Source organism: Hyperolius riggenbachi, chromosome 9 (assembly GCF_040937935.1).
Source record: "Hyperolius riggenbachi isolate aHypRig1 chromosome 9, aHypRig1.pri, whole genome shotgun sequence".
In the NCBI taxonomy this organism is placed as follows: domain Eukaryota; kingdom Metazoa; phylum Chordata; class Amphibia; order Anura; family Hyperoliidae; genus Hyperolius; species Hyperolius riggenbachi.
Genome location: NC_090654.1, coordinates 250,021,160 through 250,040,078, shown reverse-complemented (window position 1 = coordinate 250,040,078; position 18,919 = coordinate 250,021,160). Strand labels below are relative to the sequence as shown.

General features: G+C 43.8%; 1 protein-coding gene across 2 annotated transcripts in view; it reads right to left on the bottom strand.

Moving 5' to 3' along the window:
- KCNH5 (potassium voltage-gated channel subfamily H member 5) overlaps positions 1-18,919 on the bottom strand; it is a 484,848-nt gene that overhangs the window by 416,121 nt on the left and 49,808 nt on the right. The window contains exon 2 of one of the 2 annotated variants that reach the window (XM_068254273.1): positions 16,604-16,672. The exons of the other annotated variant lie outside the window; for it this stretch is intronic. Within the exon in view, the coding sequence (XP_068110374.1) occupies positions 16,604-16,672 (69 nt within the window). The remainder of the gene's footprint in view (positions 1-16,603; positions 16,673-18,919) is intronic. 2 annotated transcript variants of the gene reach the window in all.

Below are 18,919 nucleotides of genomic sequence, written 5' to 3'. Positions count from 1 at the left end.
TTTCAACACAATATTAGCCATACAGAGCCCCCTGATGATCCATTTGAGAAAAGGAAAATATTTCTTATGTGAAAGGGGGTATCAGCTTTTGATCTGGATGAAGTTCAATCTTTGGTCACGGTTTCTCTTTAAACATTTATCCTATCTTTTTACAAGGTTTTCCACCTCTCTGTTGTAGTAGGAATTAGTTGGGGGGCTTCACATTAATGCTGCTCAACAAACAGTTACTGACATTCTGCAGCTACATGACAAGAAGTCCAGGGAAAGAAGAGGTTAACCTTACAGATTCAAGATAAATTACACAGAAAGAATACCTTACAAGGCAGATAAAAGCAAACGCCTGCTACTTTCTGGATGACCCTCGTATGTACACAATTAAAATAATAATAATCAGGATTACTTCAAGAACATCTCAATCCCAGATGAACAGTAAAGAATATTGCTGCTTCCCCCTGTGTTTTTTCTAATACGAAACTCTTACAATCAAGCATATTACATCATTGTACTATTTCCCTTTAGGCTCATTATTACAACTTTTCACTCTATCATTTTTTTTTTTAATTACCGCACTTGACAAAGAACGTGAGGAGGGCAGCAAAGGGAACAATGTTGGTAATGTGCATGTGACAAACTCCAGGACGGCTGCAAGCAAATGATCAGTGTTTCCTTTGAGTGCTCTTTATCCTGTTTAAAGAACCTGTCAAGCTATTGATTTAATGAAGTCCACTATGAGGGACTCTCCAGCCTGCCTCAGTCATTTTGAAGAAGAGTCCTCAAGTGTCTCTGGCACAGAGTAAATAGAGAGCGCTCAGAGGAACAGAGAGATTATCAACATGCTCTGCCAGCCCAGGCTTTTCAACTGACGATACGCCGAATTGCTTCATCCACAGATCGGCCTATACTGATGCTGAACATTTGACCACAGATGATCCAATTTTCTGGCTAATGCGATAGACTAAAGAGGAATGTTAACCATGGATTGAACTTGTGGGGGGGGGGGGGGGAGCGGGTCTGTGTGGCTTATATTGTGGTGAAACCCCTCCCACAGTGTGATGTCATGACCAAGGTCCTGACAGTCTGCTGCAAGTAGTTTCTGCCTCTGTGCATAGAACTCTCAGTAACAAACATTTCGTACGGATCACCTGGCAGAACTAAAAATGTCACCACCAGTGATACATCTCAGAACTTAAATCAGAGAGAGGAAAGATTTGACAATGGGCAAATACTGATTCATAATCTATAAATATATATTGCAAAAATAAGCCATTGTATTTATTATGTTATTCTCATTACAGTTCCTCTTTAAATCCTTAGCTGACCCTGTCCTGGATTTTTCATTACAGGTATTAGTGAAGGTGAATGGTGACTTTGCTACTATGAGGGATGGTTAAAACTGTTGAATTTAGAATCCCACAAAAAGCTGAAATTACATATAGAATTCCAAATAAATTTTGATTTTCATGGAATCCAAGTTTGCATTACAAAATGTAAATTTATTGCAAATATGTTTTTGCACAAAGCCCCCAAAATACTGTATGTTCACAATAGGTTTCCATTTCACTTCAAATGTTTGCTTTTCCGTCTCTCGAGCATGCTCAGTAGACTTTTATTTGCCATTTATGCAAAAGGTTTAAACATTTATGCCAGGTGAGCAGGGAGGCTGGGCAGTATCATTGTATTAGTCCTTTTCAGGGAATGTCTTTAGATAGAATAAAAGCCTTGCTGACTGCTGAGATTCCCCCATGAAGAGATGGACTAGTTCAAAACCTATCGGTTCTGTCAGATTGCTACTACCTACTGTCAGTGTCAGCAACATAGTAGAAAAGTAATTTATGGCTCATTTTACAAACCTACTCCTTATTTGTACATGTTTACATGTATTTTAAATTTTACAATTTTTCCTGATAGTGGTCCTTTAAAAGAAGTTATGCAGTATTTTGTTTTAGTGAAAGTGGACTTTCACTTTAATGCCTACACTCGCAGTGTTTTCTTTAGTATTTGTATTATCAGTCCCTTATTTCTAAGCACAGCCTCAGGTTATGTTGCTGCTGATTAGTTATGACAAAGTTTATGAAGCTCATATGCAGTGACTTCCTCCCGGGTATAAAAGTTTATTAGTAATCTGCAGCTGGATGAAGTACTAATGAGCCACAGTAGAACAAACAGTGCTGACTGCACCGGAGTTATCGATCTGACGGCGTGACGCAATGCAGAGTCAGCACATTGCAAAACTGTAAACCAGAGCAAAGCAAACACATAAATACAAAAACAAAATCAGGACAGAAAAGAAAGAAGATACTGTAGATACGTGCACTTAAATGATAAAGATGTGCTATTCCCAGTGCCTTACATAATATATCGAACTATAAGTATGCTACATCAGTTGTTTCGGATTTATGCCAGACTTGTTGCAACTTGCAACTACAGTACATAAAGAAATTATTTGCGTTTTCCACCCAATGTTCTATAGCAGGGGTCCTTAAACGAAGGCCCGTGGGCCGAATGTGGCCCGAGTATTTTTTACCGGCCCCCCACATACAAAATTTATTGTAGATGCAGTCAGCTACATCTTTAAATATTGGTGGTCCGCATATAGAATAAAGCCAGAAAGCAGTAATTTGCTGGTTTCCAATCAAATTCCACATCAGGTGACACTGCTGTCCAATTGGACTGCAGGTTGTTACCTGGGTATGCTTCAATGTCTGGCCCGCAAACACTTCTACATCATTTAATGTATACTCCGGCCCCCCAGCAGTCTGAAGTATGTTGACCCGGCCCTCGACCCAAAACGTTTGGGGACCCCTGTTCTATAGTGTTGCTCTATAGCAGGGGTCAGGAACCTTTTTTGGCTGAGAGAGCCATAAACACCACATATTTTAAAATGTATTTCCGAGAGAGCCATACAATATGATTCAAACTGGGACAGTGCGCATGTGGAGCAGAGGGCTCACGTCCCTGTTGCCATGGATATGTGTATACTGTTGATCCTCCGAGCAGCGGAAGTGTCAGACACGTCTTCAGCTTCTCTTGGGTTTCAGCAACATCAGCAATTTTCCCGAGAGCCAGACAGGAGAAATACCGACTAACAGCTTGTACAATTAGCTAGCTGACTTGGGGGTTGATTCACTTTCTAGGACGAGAGCCCCACTTTGGCCCAATAGGCTGCCTGTCAAGTGACAGGCAGTCTATTGAGCTAATAAAGTGCGGGCATCTCGTCCTACAAAGTCACTGGACCTGATAGGGTCCAGGGTGGGACAATGGGAGCGGCCGTTAGTTTTGGAGGTAGCGTGAGTAAGTTAGTAGTGCATGCTACAGCAGTAGTGTGCCTGCTTTGAAAATTGTACTTGTGCTGCCACACTAAGCTGTGCTGCTTGAGCAGTGTAGCTTAATGGATCAACCCCTACTGATTTGTATGTGAGCCGGATGTGGCTATCAAAAGAGCCACATCCGGCTCCCGAGCCATAGGTTTCCTACCCCCTACTCTATAGATTTGCCCGCTCACTTATGTGAAGATGGAATTTGCATTAAAGCAAACCCAAAGCGAAAACAAACTTAGAATATAGTGAATTGTATGTGTAGTACAGCTAAGAAATAGAAAATTAGTAGCAAGGAGAAGTATCTCATATAGTTTTCCAGTACAGGAAGAATTAAAAAAAGTCAGTTCTTTATGCAAAACAGCTTGTTTGAGCTCTCTGACCCACTGAGTCAAATACAGTCATGTTTTCTGAAGCACCTAAACAGCCAAAAAACAGTGAGAGACAGTTTTAGAGAAGGTTTTACTGCAGGAAAGTTCAAAGGGGCATTACAGTAACTGAAAATAAAAATATGAGACTCATACCTTTGCTACTAATGTTCTATTCCTTATTCGTACTAGGCATACAATTCATTATAAGATTTTTTTCTTCACTTAAAGAGAGTCTGAAGCTATTCAAAATTCTTCTTTATCCTCAGCAATATGAGGATCGGTGAAACGCCGCATTCCCGCGGCAGTACAATGTATTTAAACCCCCCAAATCCAGGGGCTAAAATCCATGACTTTCCAGCTCATGGATTTTGCTGCCCGGGGGGAGGCAGAGCTTTGTGCTGTAGCTCTGCCTCTGCTGGAGTCAATCTCTGCCTCCCCCCGCCCCCTCAGTGAAAGAAGACTGAGAGGGGCAGGGAAAGGCGGCGATCAGCGAAGAGCAGAGGCAGCAGAGGCTGAGCTACAGCACAATTCATATTGCTAAAGATAAATGAACAGTAAAAAGAGGAATTTAGAATGGCTTCAGACTCTTTAAAGAGGCACTTAAGCCAAATAAAAAAAAAAAGTTTTACTCACCTGGGGCTTCCCTTAGCCCACTGCAGCTGTCCGGTGTACACGCAGCCTCGCTCCGATCCTCCTCGACCCACCGGCGACCACTTCCGGTTTCGCCATCAGGACCAGACAGGCTGGAAATGGGAGTGATTCTTCGCGTTCCCAGCTACAATAGCGCCCTCTATGTTGCTATAGCAAAGGACTTTTGGACTTGTGCGGTGCGGTGCGAATCGCCGTGTGGATGCAAATTTCTCATGCGGATGTATGCGAATTTTCGATGCATGAGAATTTAACCATGGCAGTGCCGGTGTGCTTTTCCATTGATTTCCATGCGAATTCCCATGAAAATTCGCATACCAAAGCCGCATGCGATTTCCTTATTAAATACATTAGCAGCGATTCGCATAGCGGTGTGCGGGATGCGAATTCTGACGGCTCATCCATGCAGATTTCTCCTGCACAGAAAAACGCTCAGGATTACTGACAAGTGGAAACAGTCCCATCCACTTGTATTTTCTTTGCGAATCTGCATGCAGGAAACGCATGCAGATTCGCACAAGTGGAAACAGGCCCTCAATGATTTGCATGCGATACTTTGCCGTTCTTGATGCTGGAAGTAAAGGTTTGTGGGTAGGAGGAGGAGGTTATTACCAGCACGTGACCGCAGAGGGTTTACCTCCCTGTTTTTTGAACCTCTCCTTCTATTACAAATCCCTCCCTCCGTTCTGCATATTAAGCATTTACAATATTAAGTGGATGGGTGAAACGGAGGAGGTATTTGGACACATTTTCGCACTCCCTTCAGATGAAAAATGTATCCAAATTCCTCCTTCGTTTCACCCATCCACTTAATATTGTAAATGCTTAATATTGCTTAATATGCTAAATAGTGTAAATGGGCTTCTCTCTGGTGCCTGAAATATGTACAGTATAGGCTGTTACTGTGTGCTGCTAGTAAACTAGCTGCAGAGTGAGCTGCAGCAGCTGTGCGAAAAACCACATATCACCAGGTACATTTAGGTTATAAATAGATCGAAAATAACGAATGGCCCCACCCCCTTTTTTCCCTGGTGAATTGTGATTTTGAGAAAAAATAACGAATAACTACTGACTATTTATCGCACGAATTTCGCATGAATTTCGACCTGTCAGTATTTCAGCCTATATTTCTGGAGAATTGCTATTTTGAATTATCATATGAAGTAAATTACCGACCATGTGATAAATAGTTTGGTAACCTCTGGTGAATTGACGCCATAGTCCATAACATACAGTAATCAAGAAACAAAACAAATAGAAAAGTTGTATGGTGTATGGTTACCTTCAGGTCTGTGGTGGAGGAAGCCTATTAACTTACTAGTATGTATGTGGGATGTGGGATGTGGGAGGAAACTAGAGTGCCCAAAATAAACTCACAGCAACATGGGAAGAACATAAAAATAGGAGAGCCCAATATAGTGTAGTAAGTCTAGTGTAAGATAAATAATAGAGTAGAGTACTCACAAACCAGGGTCACCTCATAGGTAAACACTGTAACAGCAGGTGGGGAGATTAGACCTGTCCCCACTCAGGATTAAGAAATTGCTCTCTGTAGATTGGAAGAAAGAGGTTACACCTCTCCACCAGGGGTGGATACAGTATTGTTTAAAATGAACAGAGGCACCAAAAGAATAAAAATTAAGATAAAACGTTTAAAATATGCGGAGGAGGCAGTGGTGGACTTACCTCCCCAAAGCAGACACAGAACGGTCACTTTCAAAAACACATAATTTTATTGACTTACGTAATGAAAATGCCAACTCGGGTTCTCTTTAAGGCTGCTTTCACAGTGCGACGTTAAAGTCGCACGTTATAAAAAGTAATAACGCAGACTAACGCACAGCAACACAAAGTATGTGCGACATTCACAGTGCTCACGTTGCGTTGTCTGTAATGTGTAGCAATATTTATAAAGTGCTGCATGTTGTGCGTTATAAGCATTATTAGCTGCGTTGGACTGTTTGCACATGCTCAGTAATGTTTTGTTTTTTTTAAAATGTGACGCATGCGCTGTTTTTGTTCCATCAGTATGCAACGAAAACGGCGCATCGAAAGACACATAACGCAGTTTAAAATAACGTCCAACTTCAAAACCAACATGCATTGCATTAGGGCCACGTTGTGCGACTTTAACGTCGCATCAAACGCAACGTCCCACTGAGAAAGAGGCCAAAAGGGAACTTTAAGGCCCCATTCACGCCTAAAAATGAAAACGCAAATGCGAGTGTTTTGCGTTTTTGTGCCCTGTTTTTTTCCCCCTCCCGCCGCTCCACTATGCGCTGCGTTTTTGTAAAAAGCAATTTTCTAAGCGCTTTTGCAGAGCGTTTTTTTCATTCACTCCCAGGAAGTGAACTCTATGACCCAGAAAAGAATAAATACATTGTATTTATTCTTTAAGAAAGCAAACGCAATCGCCACATAAAGCGATTTTGTGAGCGTTTAGCGCTCTTCCTATACCTTCCATTATAGCAAAAACGCCCCCAAAATGGTACAGGCACCGCTTTGCTGAGCGGATTGGAAAACGAACCACCGAGCTGTGAACTCCTTTATAGGGAATCATTGCACAAGCGTTTTGTGGGTGATTTTGAAAATCGCCTGCACTTGAAAAAAGGCGGAAAACACCCCTTGTGTGCACGGGCCCTAACTGAGAGGGATATGGATGTTTCCTATTAAATAATACCAGTTGCCTGGCAGTCCTGCTGATCTCTTTGGCTGCAGTAAAGGCTGAATCACACACCTGAAACAAACATGCAGCTATTCCAGTCTGACCTCAGTCAGAGCACCTGATCTGCATGCGTGTTGAGGGGCTGTGGCTGAAAGCATTAGAGACTCAGGATCATCAGCAGGAGAGACAGGAAACTGGTATAATTTTAAAAGGAAAAATCCATATCCGTCTCAGTTTAGGTTCCCTTTAAAGAGACTCTGTAACAACAAAAACCTCCCCTGGGGGGTACTCACCTCGGGTGGGGGAAGCCTCCGGATCCTAATGAGGCTTCCCACGCCGTCCTCTGTCCCACGGGGGTCTCGCTGCAGCCCTCTGAACAGCCGGCGACAGGCCCGACTGTAATTTCAATATTTACCTTTGCTGGCTCCAGCGGGGGCGCTGTGGCTGCATTCGGCTCGGAAATAGACGGAAATACCCGATCTCCGTCGGGTCCGCTCTACTGCGCAGGCGCCGGAGACTTGCGCCTGCGCAGTAGAGCGGACCCGACGGCGATCGGGTATTTCCGCCTACTTCGGAGCCGACAGCCATCAGAGCGTCTGCGCAGGAGCCAGGAAGGTAAATATTGCGTCACAGCTGTCCGGAGGGCTACAGCGAGACCCCCGAGGGACGCAGGACGGCGTGGGAAGCCTCATTAGGATCCGGAGGCTTCCCCCACCCGAGGTGAGTACCCCCAGGGGACGTTTTACCGTTACAGTTCCTCTTTAAGGGAAAGTGATAGAAGGAAACATCGCAGCAAGCCAAGAGACACATTTTGCAGGGAGGTTTTAGCGGAATTTTAGACTCTAGAACTTTATTTCTGTCATTGGGAATTCCTGTGATACTAGACTATCTATATTGGTAGGTATGACAACAGGATCAGGTAACTGTTAAACATCTGATGATGGGATTCTCCACTAGATGGGCAATAAAGAAAAAACAAACAATCTGATGATTTTCACTGATGCTGCTCCGTGCCACCCAAAAATAAGATTTATTTTTTTGTGAAAATATTTCTGCATGCCACGTTTTAATGGTGGTTTCATTTTAAGCAAGTAAAAAGTCTTCCGAGAAGGGGAAAGTATATACAGTTCCCAAAAGAGATTTTAGGATCAGCAGAAAATGCATTGCAGTGCAATTACACTGATTGATTTGTAACTCCTTTTAGTATCAGCATCAGCCTAGTGAAATGCATCACTGTCCAGTCCCATTACAGCAGTGTGCATGCATATTCTTGAGTAACGTCATGACATCAATTTCTAATTACAACTATGACTACATTGGGTCAGACAGAAAAAGCAAAGGGAAAAGAAAATGGTAATATTTCAGCATTCCCACAGTGGTACTTTTTTCATACATACAGTGGCATAGCAATAGGGGATGCAGAGGTAGCGACCGCTGGTCGGGTTTGAAGGGGGCTAGCATCAATTAGGCCCATTGTGTCACCCCATACCCTAGGTAACTGCCTAAGTTGCCTTGAGGATGATCCGGTTCTGTCTCAGACATAACAGCTGTCCGTGACAGGTTTTGGTGCTCCCTATAAAAGTTTTTTTATGGAGTGCGCGAGGGGGGCAAATGTAACCAGTTCAGCCTTCAGTCGTTTTCACTTTATGCATCCGAGCAATGTTCACCTCCCATTCATTAGCCTATAACTTTATCACTACTTATCACAATTAACTGATCTATAGCTTGTTTTTTCCGCCACCAATTAGGCTTTCTTTGGGTGGTACATTTTACTAAGAGCCACTTTACTGTAAATGCATTTTAACAGGAAGAATAAGAAAAAAACGGAAAAAAAATCATTATTTCTCAGTGTTCAGCCATTATAGTTTTAAAATAATACATGCCTTCATAATTAAAACTCACGTATTGTATTTGCCCATCTGTCCCGGTTATTACACCATTTAAATTATGTCCCTATCACAATGAATGGCGACGATATTTCATTTGGAAATAAAGGTGCATTTTTTCCGTTTTGCATCCATCACTATTTACAAGTTTAAAAGTAAAAAAAAAAAAAAAAAAAAAAGAACTATTTCATCTTTACATTGATATTTAAAAAGTTTAGACCCTTAGGTAAATATTTACATGTTTTTTGTTTTTTTAATTGTAATGTTTTTTTTTTATATATTAAACATTTTATTTGGGTATTTTTGGGAGGGTGGGATGTAAATAGTATTTGTTTGGGGTAAATATATGTGCATTTTTTTTTTTTTACATTTAGTTGTAGTTTTACTTTTTGGCCACAAGATGGCAGCCATGTTTGTGTTTACATGACGTCACTCTAAGTGTAACATACGCTTAGAGGGACGCATGAAGCCAGAAAAAGCGACGCATCCGAGAGAAGCTGTCACTTTTTCAGCGGGGGAGAGGAATCAGTGATCGGGCACCATAGCCCAATTCACTGATTGTCTGGCTAATGAACCGCGGGACGGGAGCACGCGTGCGCGATCGGCCACGGGAGCGCACGATAGCGCACGTGGCCTCCTGGACGTAGGTACTACGTCCTGGAGGCATAAATGGGTAAAACTCGCACTGGGGCCCAGAGCATCTAAGCTATGCCGCTGCATACATACTCACTCGGTAGTGGGTACAGGATATCAGGGGTAACGTAGTATCCCCCCACATGAAACTAACCCTAAAGCAGGGTTCACACATATTTGAATTTGAGTGTGTTTTGCCAAAGTTGCGTTTATCGCACATCGAATGTATTTTAATGGCATCACATTTCTTTCTGCCTTTGTATGCAATTTGTGCGTCACAATTTTTTTTTTTTTTTTAAATTTGTACGGCAGATCTGCTTTTTTTCGTGTGAGATGTGCAATTCTGGTTTCAATGGAAGTCAATAACAACACAGGATAATTGCATCAAAATATGTTTTTGCGTGAAAAATCATGCGTGATTTTACATTTAATGAGATACTGTTCCTAGAAATGAACTTAATTGGCAGGCATGGAAAAATTGCTAAATGAAAACAGCATGCTAATGCACACAAAAAGAATTGCAAAAACAAACATGAAAGTTTGTTTAAAAAAAAAAACACTGAAAAATCGCAAATGCAAATTCTTACTTACGGGGAAATCGCATGCAAAAAACACTATGCCAATGGAGAAGGGTCACTAACCCTGCAGCCTGCACAATAAATCCCAGAAAGTCACTCCAGTCATTCCTGTATAGCACTAAAGCCTTTTTTATCAAAAAATGCAGAAGATATAAGGCAGAATACACTCTGAGCCTTTAAAGCAGCAGGGACAGCCATACTATCCCAGGAAAAAAAATCACATATATAGGTAGATAAATACTTGTTCTACTTACAAAGCATGTATATTGTATTGTCCACCTTTTGATTTCAGTGAATTTTATACAGTAAATAAAGAGAAAACGGTTTCAGGCTTTTTCCATCTTTGCTGCTCCTGTCTGAAACCAATCCTGATGTCATTTCCTATATTACTCTTTTTTTCTCCTAGAAGCTGCACTGTCATATCTATCTTGCTTTGTAAACACATGTGAGCACAACATAGATCGTATTTCAGCAGCTTCTGCAGAAATAAGCTTCTCAGCTTTATCATATAACACTGAACTTCCCTCAGCCAATCAGTGAGGAGTAGGAATGTGAAAGGAGCTATAACAAGCTTCCCTTTTGTCAGCAATGTACCAAACCGAGCCAGGCTGACTGAGATAAGATTTATTACAGCAGAAACATGTATGATTATACTGGAATGCTTGCAATGCAAGGTCAGGTTGTAGACTGCATAATAAACAGAGCAGTGGTTAAATGGAATTTGAGTTCATGGCTGACAATCTCACTTTAAAGAAACAATAACATTTTGCCCTGTGCTTCCCCAGACCCTAAACTTCACTCATATCCTATGCCTATCACTAACCTAAAGGCTAAGTTCACAGTGGGGTGTTCTTGTGCTATGAAACGGAGGCATATTAATGCACAGAATCTGCAAGTGTAAGTCCATGTGGCGTTCAACACGCATCCAGTGAGATGCGGTCCAACAGACTCCTGTATCCCGGCGCATGCAGTGCATAAGGCACATTAACAGTGGCAGTGAAGCATACCAATGAGGCTTCACTCCTGGTCCTCCACCGCTGCCTGGAACCCTCAGCTGATCAGGGCCACACTCATCTTCTGGCACAACTATGGCCGTGCTGCAGCTAGAGCCGCTTGTGCACTAGCAGCTCCAGCTTACTGCACAGGTAAGGCCTTACGCGCACAGAATACGCAAGGACAGCGAGGAAAGCCTCATTAGGACCCAGAGGCTTCCCTTTCCTGAGCACTGAAAACGCATTAATACCTCCAAGAACCAAGCGTACTGTAGCTTGGCACATACTAACAGCATGGATTATATGGCTAAATGTAAATGATCTGGGTAATAACAGAGGCAGAGGTGTGAACACATCTTGGGAACAATAAACCCATCACAAGCCTTTCTCCTCTGAGAAGGAAGAAGAAGGACTCGCACCATTGTCTGGAAGATCTGGATGCTCTGCCAGCTCGGCCTGCACAGTTATCTTCTACAATATTGATGAGCAGTCCATTATTTGTTTTTAACTCGAGGTGTTAGTGGAGCAATGAAGGCTGAAAAGGGCAGCTACTCAAATGACAGCTCTGAGTGCTCCAGCGAGGGGCTCAGTTTGCACAAATCGCTCGAGTTCCTTTGCAAGGGAATATCAGCTGCTCTGGTGTCCTCTGTTAGCACGGGAATGTACTGCAGTAGTTAAAGAACACCTGTATGAACTGTCATTGGACTGGGCAGTGTGCATGGCAAGGTTGCAAACGCATCCCTGCAATGAATGGTATGTCTATGAATATTTGCACACTGTCAGTGCTTAAAATGAACCTGAGGTTTTTTTAGATATCCAATGGATTTATTTTATATCTAAACATTTATAAAGTAGATTAAGGTCACAGTCACAGTGGGACGTTATGGTCGTGCGTTATAAAGTCTTATAACGCAGCTTACTGCACTGCAATGCTAATCCTATGGGCCGTTCACAGTGCGACGTTATGGTCGCGCGTTACAAAGTCTTATAACGCAGCTTACTGCACTGCAATGCTAATCCTATGGGCCGTTCACAGTGCGACGTTAAGGTCACACTTAAAAATGTTGCTTGTGGTAACTCACTGCTTGCAGTGCGTTACCCTTTAACACAGACATGTTGCAACTTTAACGTCGCTGTGAATGCAGCCTAAAGGTTTTGTTTTTTTCTGCTCTGTGGCAGCCAATTAAGTGTCCTTAAATACATGAGCTATTGATCTTTTTCTATCTCCCTCTGCTCTCAGAAGTTGTATTCTACCAGGAAAACTTTTAAAGCTATAATCTGCTTATTAGCGATGTTTACTATATTCCTGACAAGGTACCGGCAAGACAGAAGCTGTCATTTCCATGCCTAAAAATTAACTCTTTCAGGCAGCAAAATAAAACAAGTAAAACAGCCTGGCTATTACGGTAATATGATTTGCACTTACATACACGTTTATTGCATCATGTCACATGTATCCATATACATGTGTATATATCAGTTATTAACACCCTACTCAACCTAAAAAAATATATCTCCTACCACCCCTGCTGCATATTTCTGAAGGTAGTGAATTTTCTACTGTGACTGACATAGGTCACTGCCTATCAATATAGATGAGGTCCAGTGACTCCATTATTGAGGTGATTGAATCGGGCAGGCAGCCTATTGGGCAAATCAAGTGCAGGGATCACGTCCTAGAATGCTACAGGACCCGACCGGGCTCAGGGCGGGATTAACGGAGCATTTCAAAGGACCGTGTGTAAGTTACCAGCGCATGCTACACAGCAATACCGCATGTAGCGCGTGCTGAGAGTTCAACTCATGTTGCTCAATTTAAGCTGTCCTGCTTTAGCAGCGCAGCTTAAAGGGAACCAGAGAGGAACGAAACTAAAAAAAAGAAAAAGCTTTTATACATACCTGGGGCTTCTTCCAGCCCCATAAGCCTGGATCGCTCCCACGCCACCATCCTCCGCTTCCTGGATCGGCGGTACCGGGTCCCGTCACTTCCGGCGGACGCGGCTGATTGTCCGCATCACAGGGGCTCCCTCCATACCCGTACGCATGCGGCGGCGCAGTTAGCAGGCTCACGCGTACGTATATGGAGGGAGCCCCGTGTGATGAGGACAATTGGCCGCGTCTGCCGGCCGACTGGCCGACCGGTGGCCATTACGGGACCCGGTACCGGCGGATCCAGGCAGCAAAGGACGGCGGCGTGGGAGCGATCCATGCGTATGGGGCTGGAGGAAGCCCCAGGTATGTATAGAATCTTTTTCCTGGGGCCTCTGGTTCCCTTTAATGAATCAACCTCAAGGGCCCTTATTTAATCATGCTTTCTCCTAGGAGACTTTTTTTTTATCCTCTGTTTAAAGTACTTTTCAGCACTTGAAAAAGTAGGTAAAAAAAGTTCTGTCAACATTATTCTGAGTATGTTCCTGCTTGCTGGTGGCTTAAAGGGCATTTTATTGATAAGGTGTTAAAATATCACCTGTGAGAAAAGTCAGGAGAAACAGAGAATTGAATAAAGGCCATAATGAGAAGGGGAAGTCAGTAACCAAAAGGTGAAGGTTATTGTTAAATAAGAAAACGGGGGGAGGGGGTATAGCAGTAGGTTCCAAGTCAGGGGGTGAGGGCAGAGATGGCTAAGTAGGAGGGTTAAGGAAAGGTCATGTGACATGGGAAATCCATTAACTCTAAGGGAGACCTCAGCATCCCAGATGTTGCTCCCAAATTATTTTGGCACACTCAATTACACTTCACTATTATTAAACATAATAAAATCCCCCCCACCCACACACAATACAAGCCTCTGGTACTTGCTCCCAGCCTACCACACAGCTGAATTTAGCTGAATTCAGTTGGGTGGAGTGTTTCACACACACTGCATCACTGCTCTGTACCACCACTGGGTGGCGCTAAGCTGTAGATGAGAGCCAGCTCCCCCAATTTAATTGTATTGTGTTCTACTGTCTAGACTCCCTTAGCCAGCAAAGCCTAGAGAAAGCGACAGCAAATGAAAATACATTCAGGGCCGGATTTGTACTCTTTACCGCCCAAGGCCAATGTCACCAGCCGCACCCCTTCAGTATAGGTAGCATGAAGACCCCTCCCCCTTCCCTCCAGTATAAGTAGCTGGATGAACCCTTCCCCCCCTTCTCTCTAGTATAGGTAGCCAGATGGCCCCTTCACCTCCCATATAGGTAGCCTGATGACTCCCTTAATCCCTCCCTTTCCTACTTCCGCTCTTTCAGTACAGCTCGCCACCACACCGCATCAGCCATCAGTGTCAGTCACTTCTCCACTCGTCTCCAGTGCAGAAGCTTCCTCTTCCCCTCTGTACCCAATGCTGCCCAAGTCCGTAGCTGCCCGTCACAACGCCAACGTGCACAGAGAGCAAGGTGGCCGCTGCACAGGTAGCTGGCAGCAGGGAGATCAGGTGCTCACCTGATCTCCCTGCATTACAGAATTTGCAAGCCTGCAAATGCTGCAGCAGTTTAGCCTGCTGCTTTGGTGCCTTGGCCTAAATCTGGCCCTGAATACATTACAACACCTGCTATAAGCACTAAGCCCCATGGTAGCTGAATGTGATTGATTGGTTGGTGGAGGGGACTGTGGACATTTTGGGGAAGGGGGTAATGAGTTGATTCGGGCAGTTGACAGAAAAAGAGTACACAAACTCACTCATCTTTAAAGCCCTTCTCCAGAAAACAAAAAAAGGTTTTACCACCCATGCCTGCCAAAGCACAGCGCCCATATAGTATATAAGCATACATGTCATGTGTACATGTAATTAGGGTGCTGGAAAATGTGGGCACAGGGTACAGCCATAAAAACAGTTCACCCTGCTCCTGCCTGCAAAAGTCCTTTGTATGGTTAAAAAGACAACAATTTTTTGAAATACCACGGCAAACTTTTGCAGTACAAAACCTGATTCAACTTTGTTGGGACAAAAACACAAAGATAGTGCTTTCATCAGTGATGCTCTTCATGACTTCGTGATCACAGAATAGCCGTGATTCACAACGATTTTTTTTTACTATCCGCTGGCGTGATCTGATTCCGTGATCGAGAATCGATCACAGAATTCAATCACGGATTTGGCCGTCGTTACTAGTATTCGGAACTAAAATATCCGTGATTAAAGGGACTCCGAGCACCTCTCATGGGCATGCCGACCAGCACTGCAAAGTACTTCAAGATACATATCTTTCTGTAGCTTGTGCTCTCCTCTTTCATTTGATGCCTGCCTGAATCGCCATTCACCCCTGTCTTCTCAGTTAGAGAAGTGCATCACTGAATGAAGATGGAAGAGGAAGTGACACGCATGGCCATTGCAAGAAGCTCCTCCAGAGGGGTCATAGCACGACTTTGTTGGAAGTCGTCTGGCTTAAAGGCATGTCCATGAGAGGTGCTCGGAGTCCCTTTAAACCAGCAGACTTTAAAGGTCAATGGCAAAGCCCCCTTACATGCTTACAACACCAGATTTTGATTCTGCCACTGACAAATTTGGTCGAATCCATGATCAGGGGTATTCGAGCATCACTAGCTTTCATAAAACTCTCATCCAAGAATTCAATCTTCATGAGCAGCAATAGGACACATCAATATCCTTTGTGAGACTGACAAAATGTGTAATCTGCCTTGCTGTAATGAGCAGTTATAGTTTCAGGCTGAAAGCACTATTTTTCAAGTTTTGTACTGCGAAAGTTTGCAGTGCTATTTCAAAGAAATTGTTGTCCTTTTATCCATACTAGTGTAGAAAGTGGGTGAAGTGGATCGCCCTTTGAGTGTTTTTGCCCTTTCTATTGAAAGGAGCCTTCCCAAATGATATACTTACACAACCTAAAAAGTCCTGACAGCGTTAATTACTATCCCCCTTCCAGGCCCCCATGGACTCGAATTCGGATGCCAGCTACTGGTTGCAGCCAAATTACGTTGTTTATGGCACCCAAATTAATGATTCACCACCGCTAAAGCCGTAATTCACATTATGGCCTATGGTGGCCCCTGGTGCACCCAAATTTCCTGCGCCGTCTTTTGCCTGTCTCCCCAGTCATCCATTTAAAAAATGGGATAATAAATAGGGCAATCGCATGACTGCTGCTACCGGTCATATTTCGACTGACAGCTAGGCTACCTCCCAACACTCACCAGGAGCCTGCAGTCACAGCCCCTCCACCCACATCTGGCCATGCTATACTGCCTTACATTCTAAAGGGGGAGGGCTAGTGAGCAGCAGTTTGGACACACCTCCTCCCAGAAGGCAATGTGCTACTGCAGCAGCACAGCTCAGCTTCTTATTTGCTTGGTTGTCCAAATTAAGGAATTTTTCAGCGTTAATTATATTTCTGTACTATTTGGTGGCTGAAGCAAGCAGGGAAGAAAGAACTTTTTACTCCTGGAGAGAAGCTTTACTGATTAAGAGATTTCAAACGGAATTGGATACATCTATAGTAGAAAAGTCCTTTGAAAGAGAACTAGAGGCAAAACATAACAGCCAGAAGAAAACACACGTGCTACGGGAATGGCAAATTTACCTGCGTCTGTTGTCCCGCTTTGGCTGCACTGTCTGGCAGGCAAATTAGTTCTCCACAAGTGTTTGGGGCCTGTAACAGCAATAAAAAACCTCTCTGTGACACCATGCATTCTGTGTGTGTTGTGGTTGTGGACATAGAATGCCATTGTGAATAACATAACAAGACCCTCAGATGATCAGTACACATAAGGCTATGGTTGTGAAAACAGCAACAGCAGTTGCTGTAGTGTCCTCGAGCAGATGGAGCCCTTTATTTCTGTTCCTCTCGCCCTGTAATCGATAGGCACTCAGGATCGGTGCTACCATTGGGGCAATCTGGGCAAGTGCCCCAGGGCCAAGCCAACTGCTGCCCCCCCCCCCCCTCAGGTCTCCCCCAACAGGTAGTACCTGTGGCCCCTGCAACGTTTTCTGCAGTGTAGCGACTCACCTGTCCTGACTGCTGAGCTCCTTGTGACTCCGTACGTTCCTGTCTTCACCCTCGCTGGCCGCATGAAAAGGAACAGAGTCATGGACTAACAGAGAAGTGCACCAGCTGGGACAGATAAATCTCTACACTGCTGAAAACTCCCCAGGGCACCACAATAAAATTGGGGGAGGGGGCATGAGATGAGTAGGACGGCAGCCAACTCAGTAGCTTGGGGGGGTGGCAGCAACAAAAGAGGCCCCTAGTGCCCTTTGGGAAGGGCGTGGTAACTTAGATCTGTCGGGAAGGAGTGTAGAGGGGTCTCTCAGGGGGGGGACCCAAAGCTAATCTTGCCCAGGGGACCCAATGTAACTAGAACTTACCCTGCAGGCACTTGAACATAAATTGAATAGCGGAGTCAAATCAAATAGCAAGGTGAATAATCGTGGAGTCTTTTTCCCCCATCTTATAAGTGAGAAGGAACATAAGATGATCTACCAGAGTTCTCTGGGGGAGAAGGCTGCATAACATCATAGCCTAGGAAAGCATCACTGGGTGGGCGGAGTTACATATCAATGTACAGCAATATATAGATACAGTATACCAAGTGTTTCAGACACTGAACTTAGGATAATTAAGGTGGAAAAAGAAGTATCCTCAACCATTTATAATGTTCTGCTATGATTCGTTAAAGTCCCTCTTTAAATGAAAACCACTTTGGAAATGTAAAATCATGACATGACCCTCCAAGTATTCTAAAACAAAAATAGAAACACTCTGACATGCTCATGCCCTGCCCTGCCCTAAATCATTTAGGCTGAATCTTTGCCATGTCCAAATTCTGACTAAAACAAAACACCATGTTACAAGAGACTGTGTGACCATTGCTGTGTTACACAAACTGTGATGTACAGAAAGAAGTATCTCGTGTTCAGTGCCAAATCCAAATCCAAAATAAGCTTTATTGATATACATACAGACAAAGCAAAACATTGGCATTAACCTCTGTGAAGAAATTAAGACCCCCTGTATAGTACCCTTTGCTTATAACACTAGGCCTCTTGCACACTGCACGCGATTCCGATTCAGATTCCGCTTTTTAATCTGTTTTTACATCTGATTCAGATTCCGATTTGCAGTGTGCAGGGAGCAAACTGCAAATCTGAATCTGAAGTAAAAACTGATTAAAAAGCGGAATCTGAATCTGAATCGCTTGCAGTGTGCAAGAGGGTTGCCAACTGTCCGTATTTAGACGGGCAGTCCGTCTAAATGAGAGCAAAAAGTCACTGTCCATACTGTCAGTCCTTTGAGCCAGGAATCTGTCCAAAAACCTGCGATCCTTAGTGCTCCTGTGCACTCCACGGCACAAGCGGCCTGGTCACCTGGCTGATGAGCCAACAGAAAAAAATCAGGTCTCCATCTCTCCCTCCTTTCCACCAATCAGTAACAGTTTTTTTTCTGTGCTGGTGCCTATCTCCCATCAATGAAAAGAGAGGGGTAGCCAATGGAGACCACACCCTGTTCCATCCAAGTTCTATTAGCGCTATGTCCATAATGCACACAGAATTCATGGCAGGAGAAGCAGCCTGCAGGTCATTCATCCTCCTCACTCTTCTCTCCTATTCCCAGCCGGCAGGTAACCACCTCACATGCACTGTCCAGACACAGAAAAGGGAACCGAGTTGCCTGCCACCACATCCAGCTGGGGGGACAAAAACAGCAGGAGACGGAGAGGTGATTAACCCCCAGAGAACTGCACATTTTCACTTGAAGCAGAGCAGACAAGCAGTGAGTGACAGGCTTTAAAATGCAGAGTCTGTGTCTCCTGCATTGAGCTGCCTATATCAGATCCTATCTTCCCCCATCGCAGTCCTCACCCTCATCCCTCCATCTACAACCACAATGAGCATCATA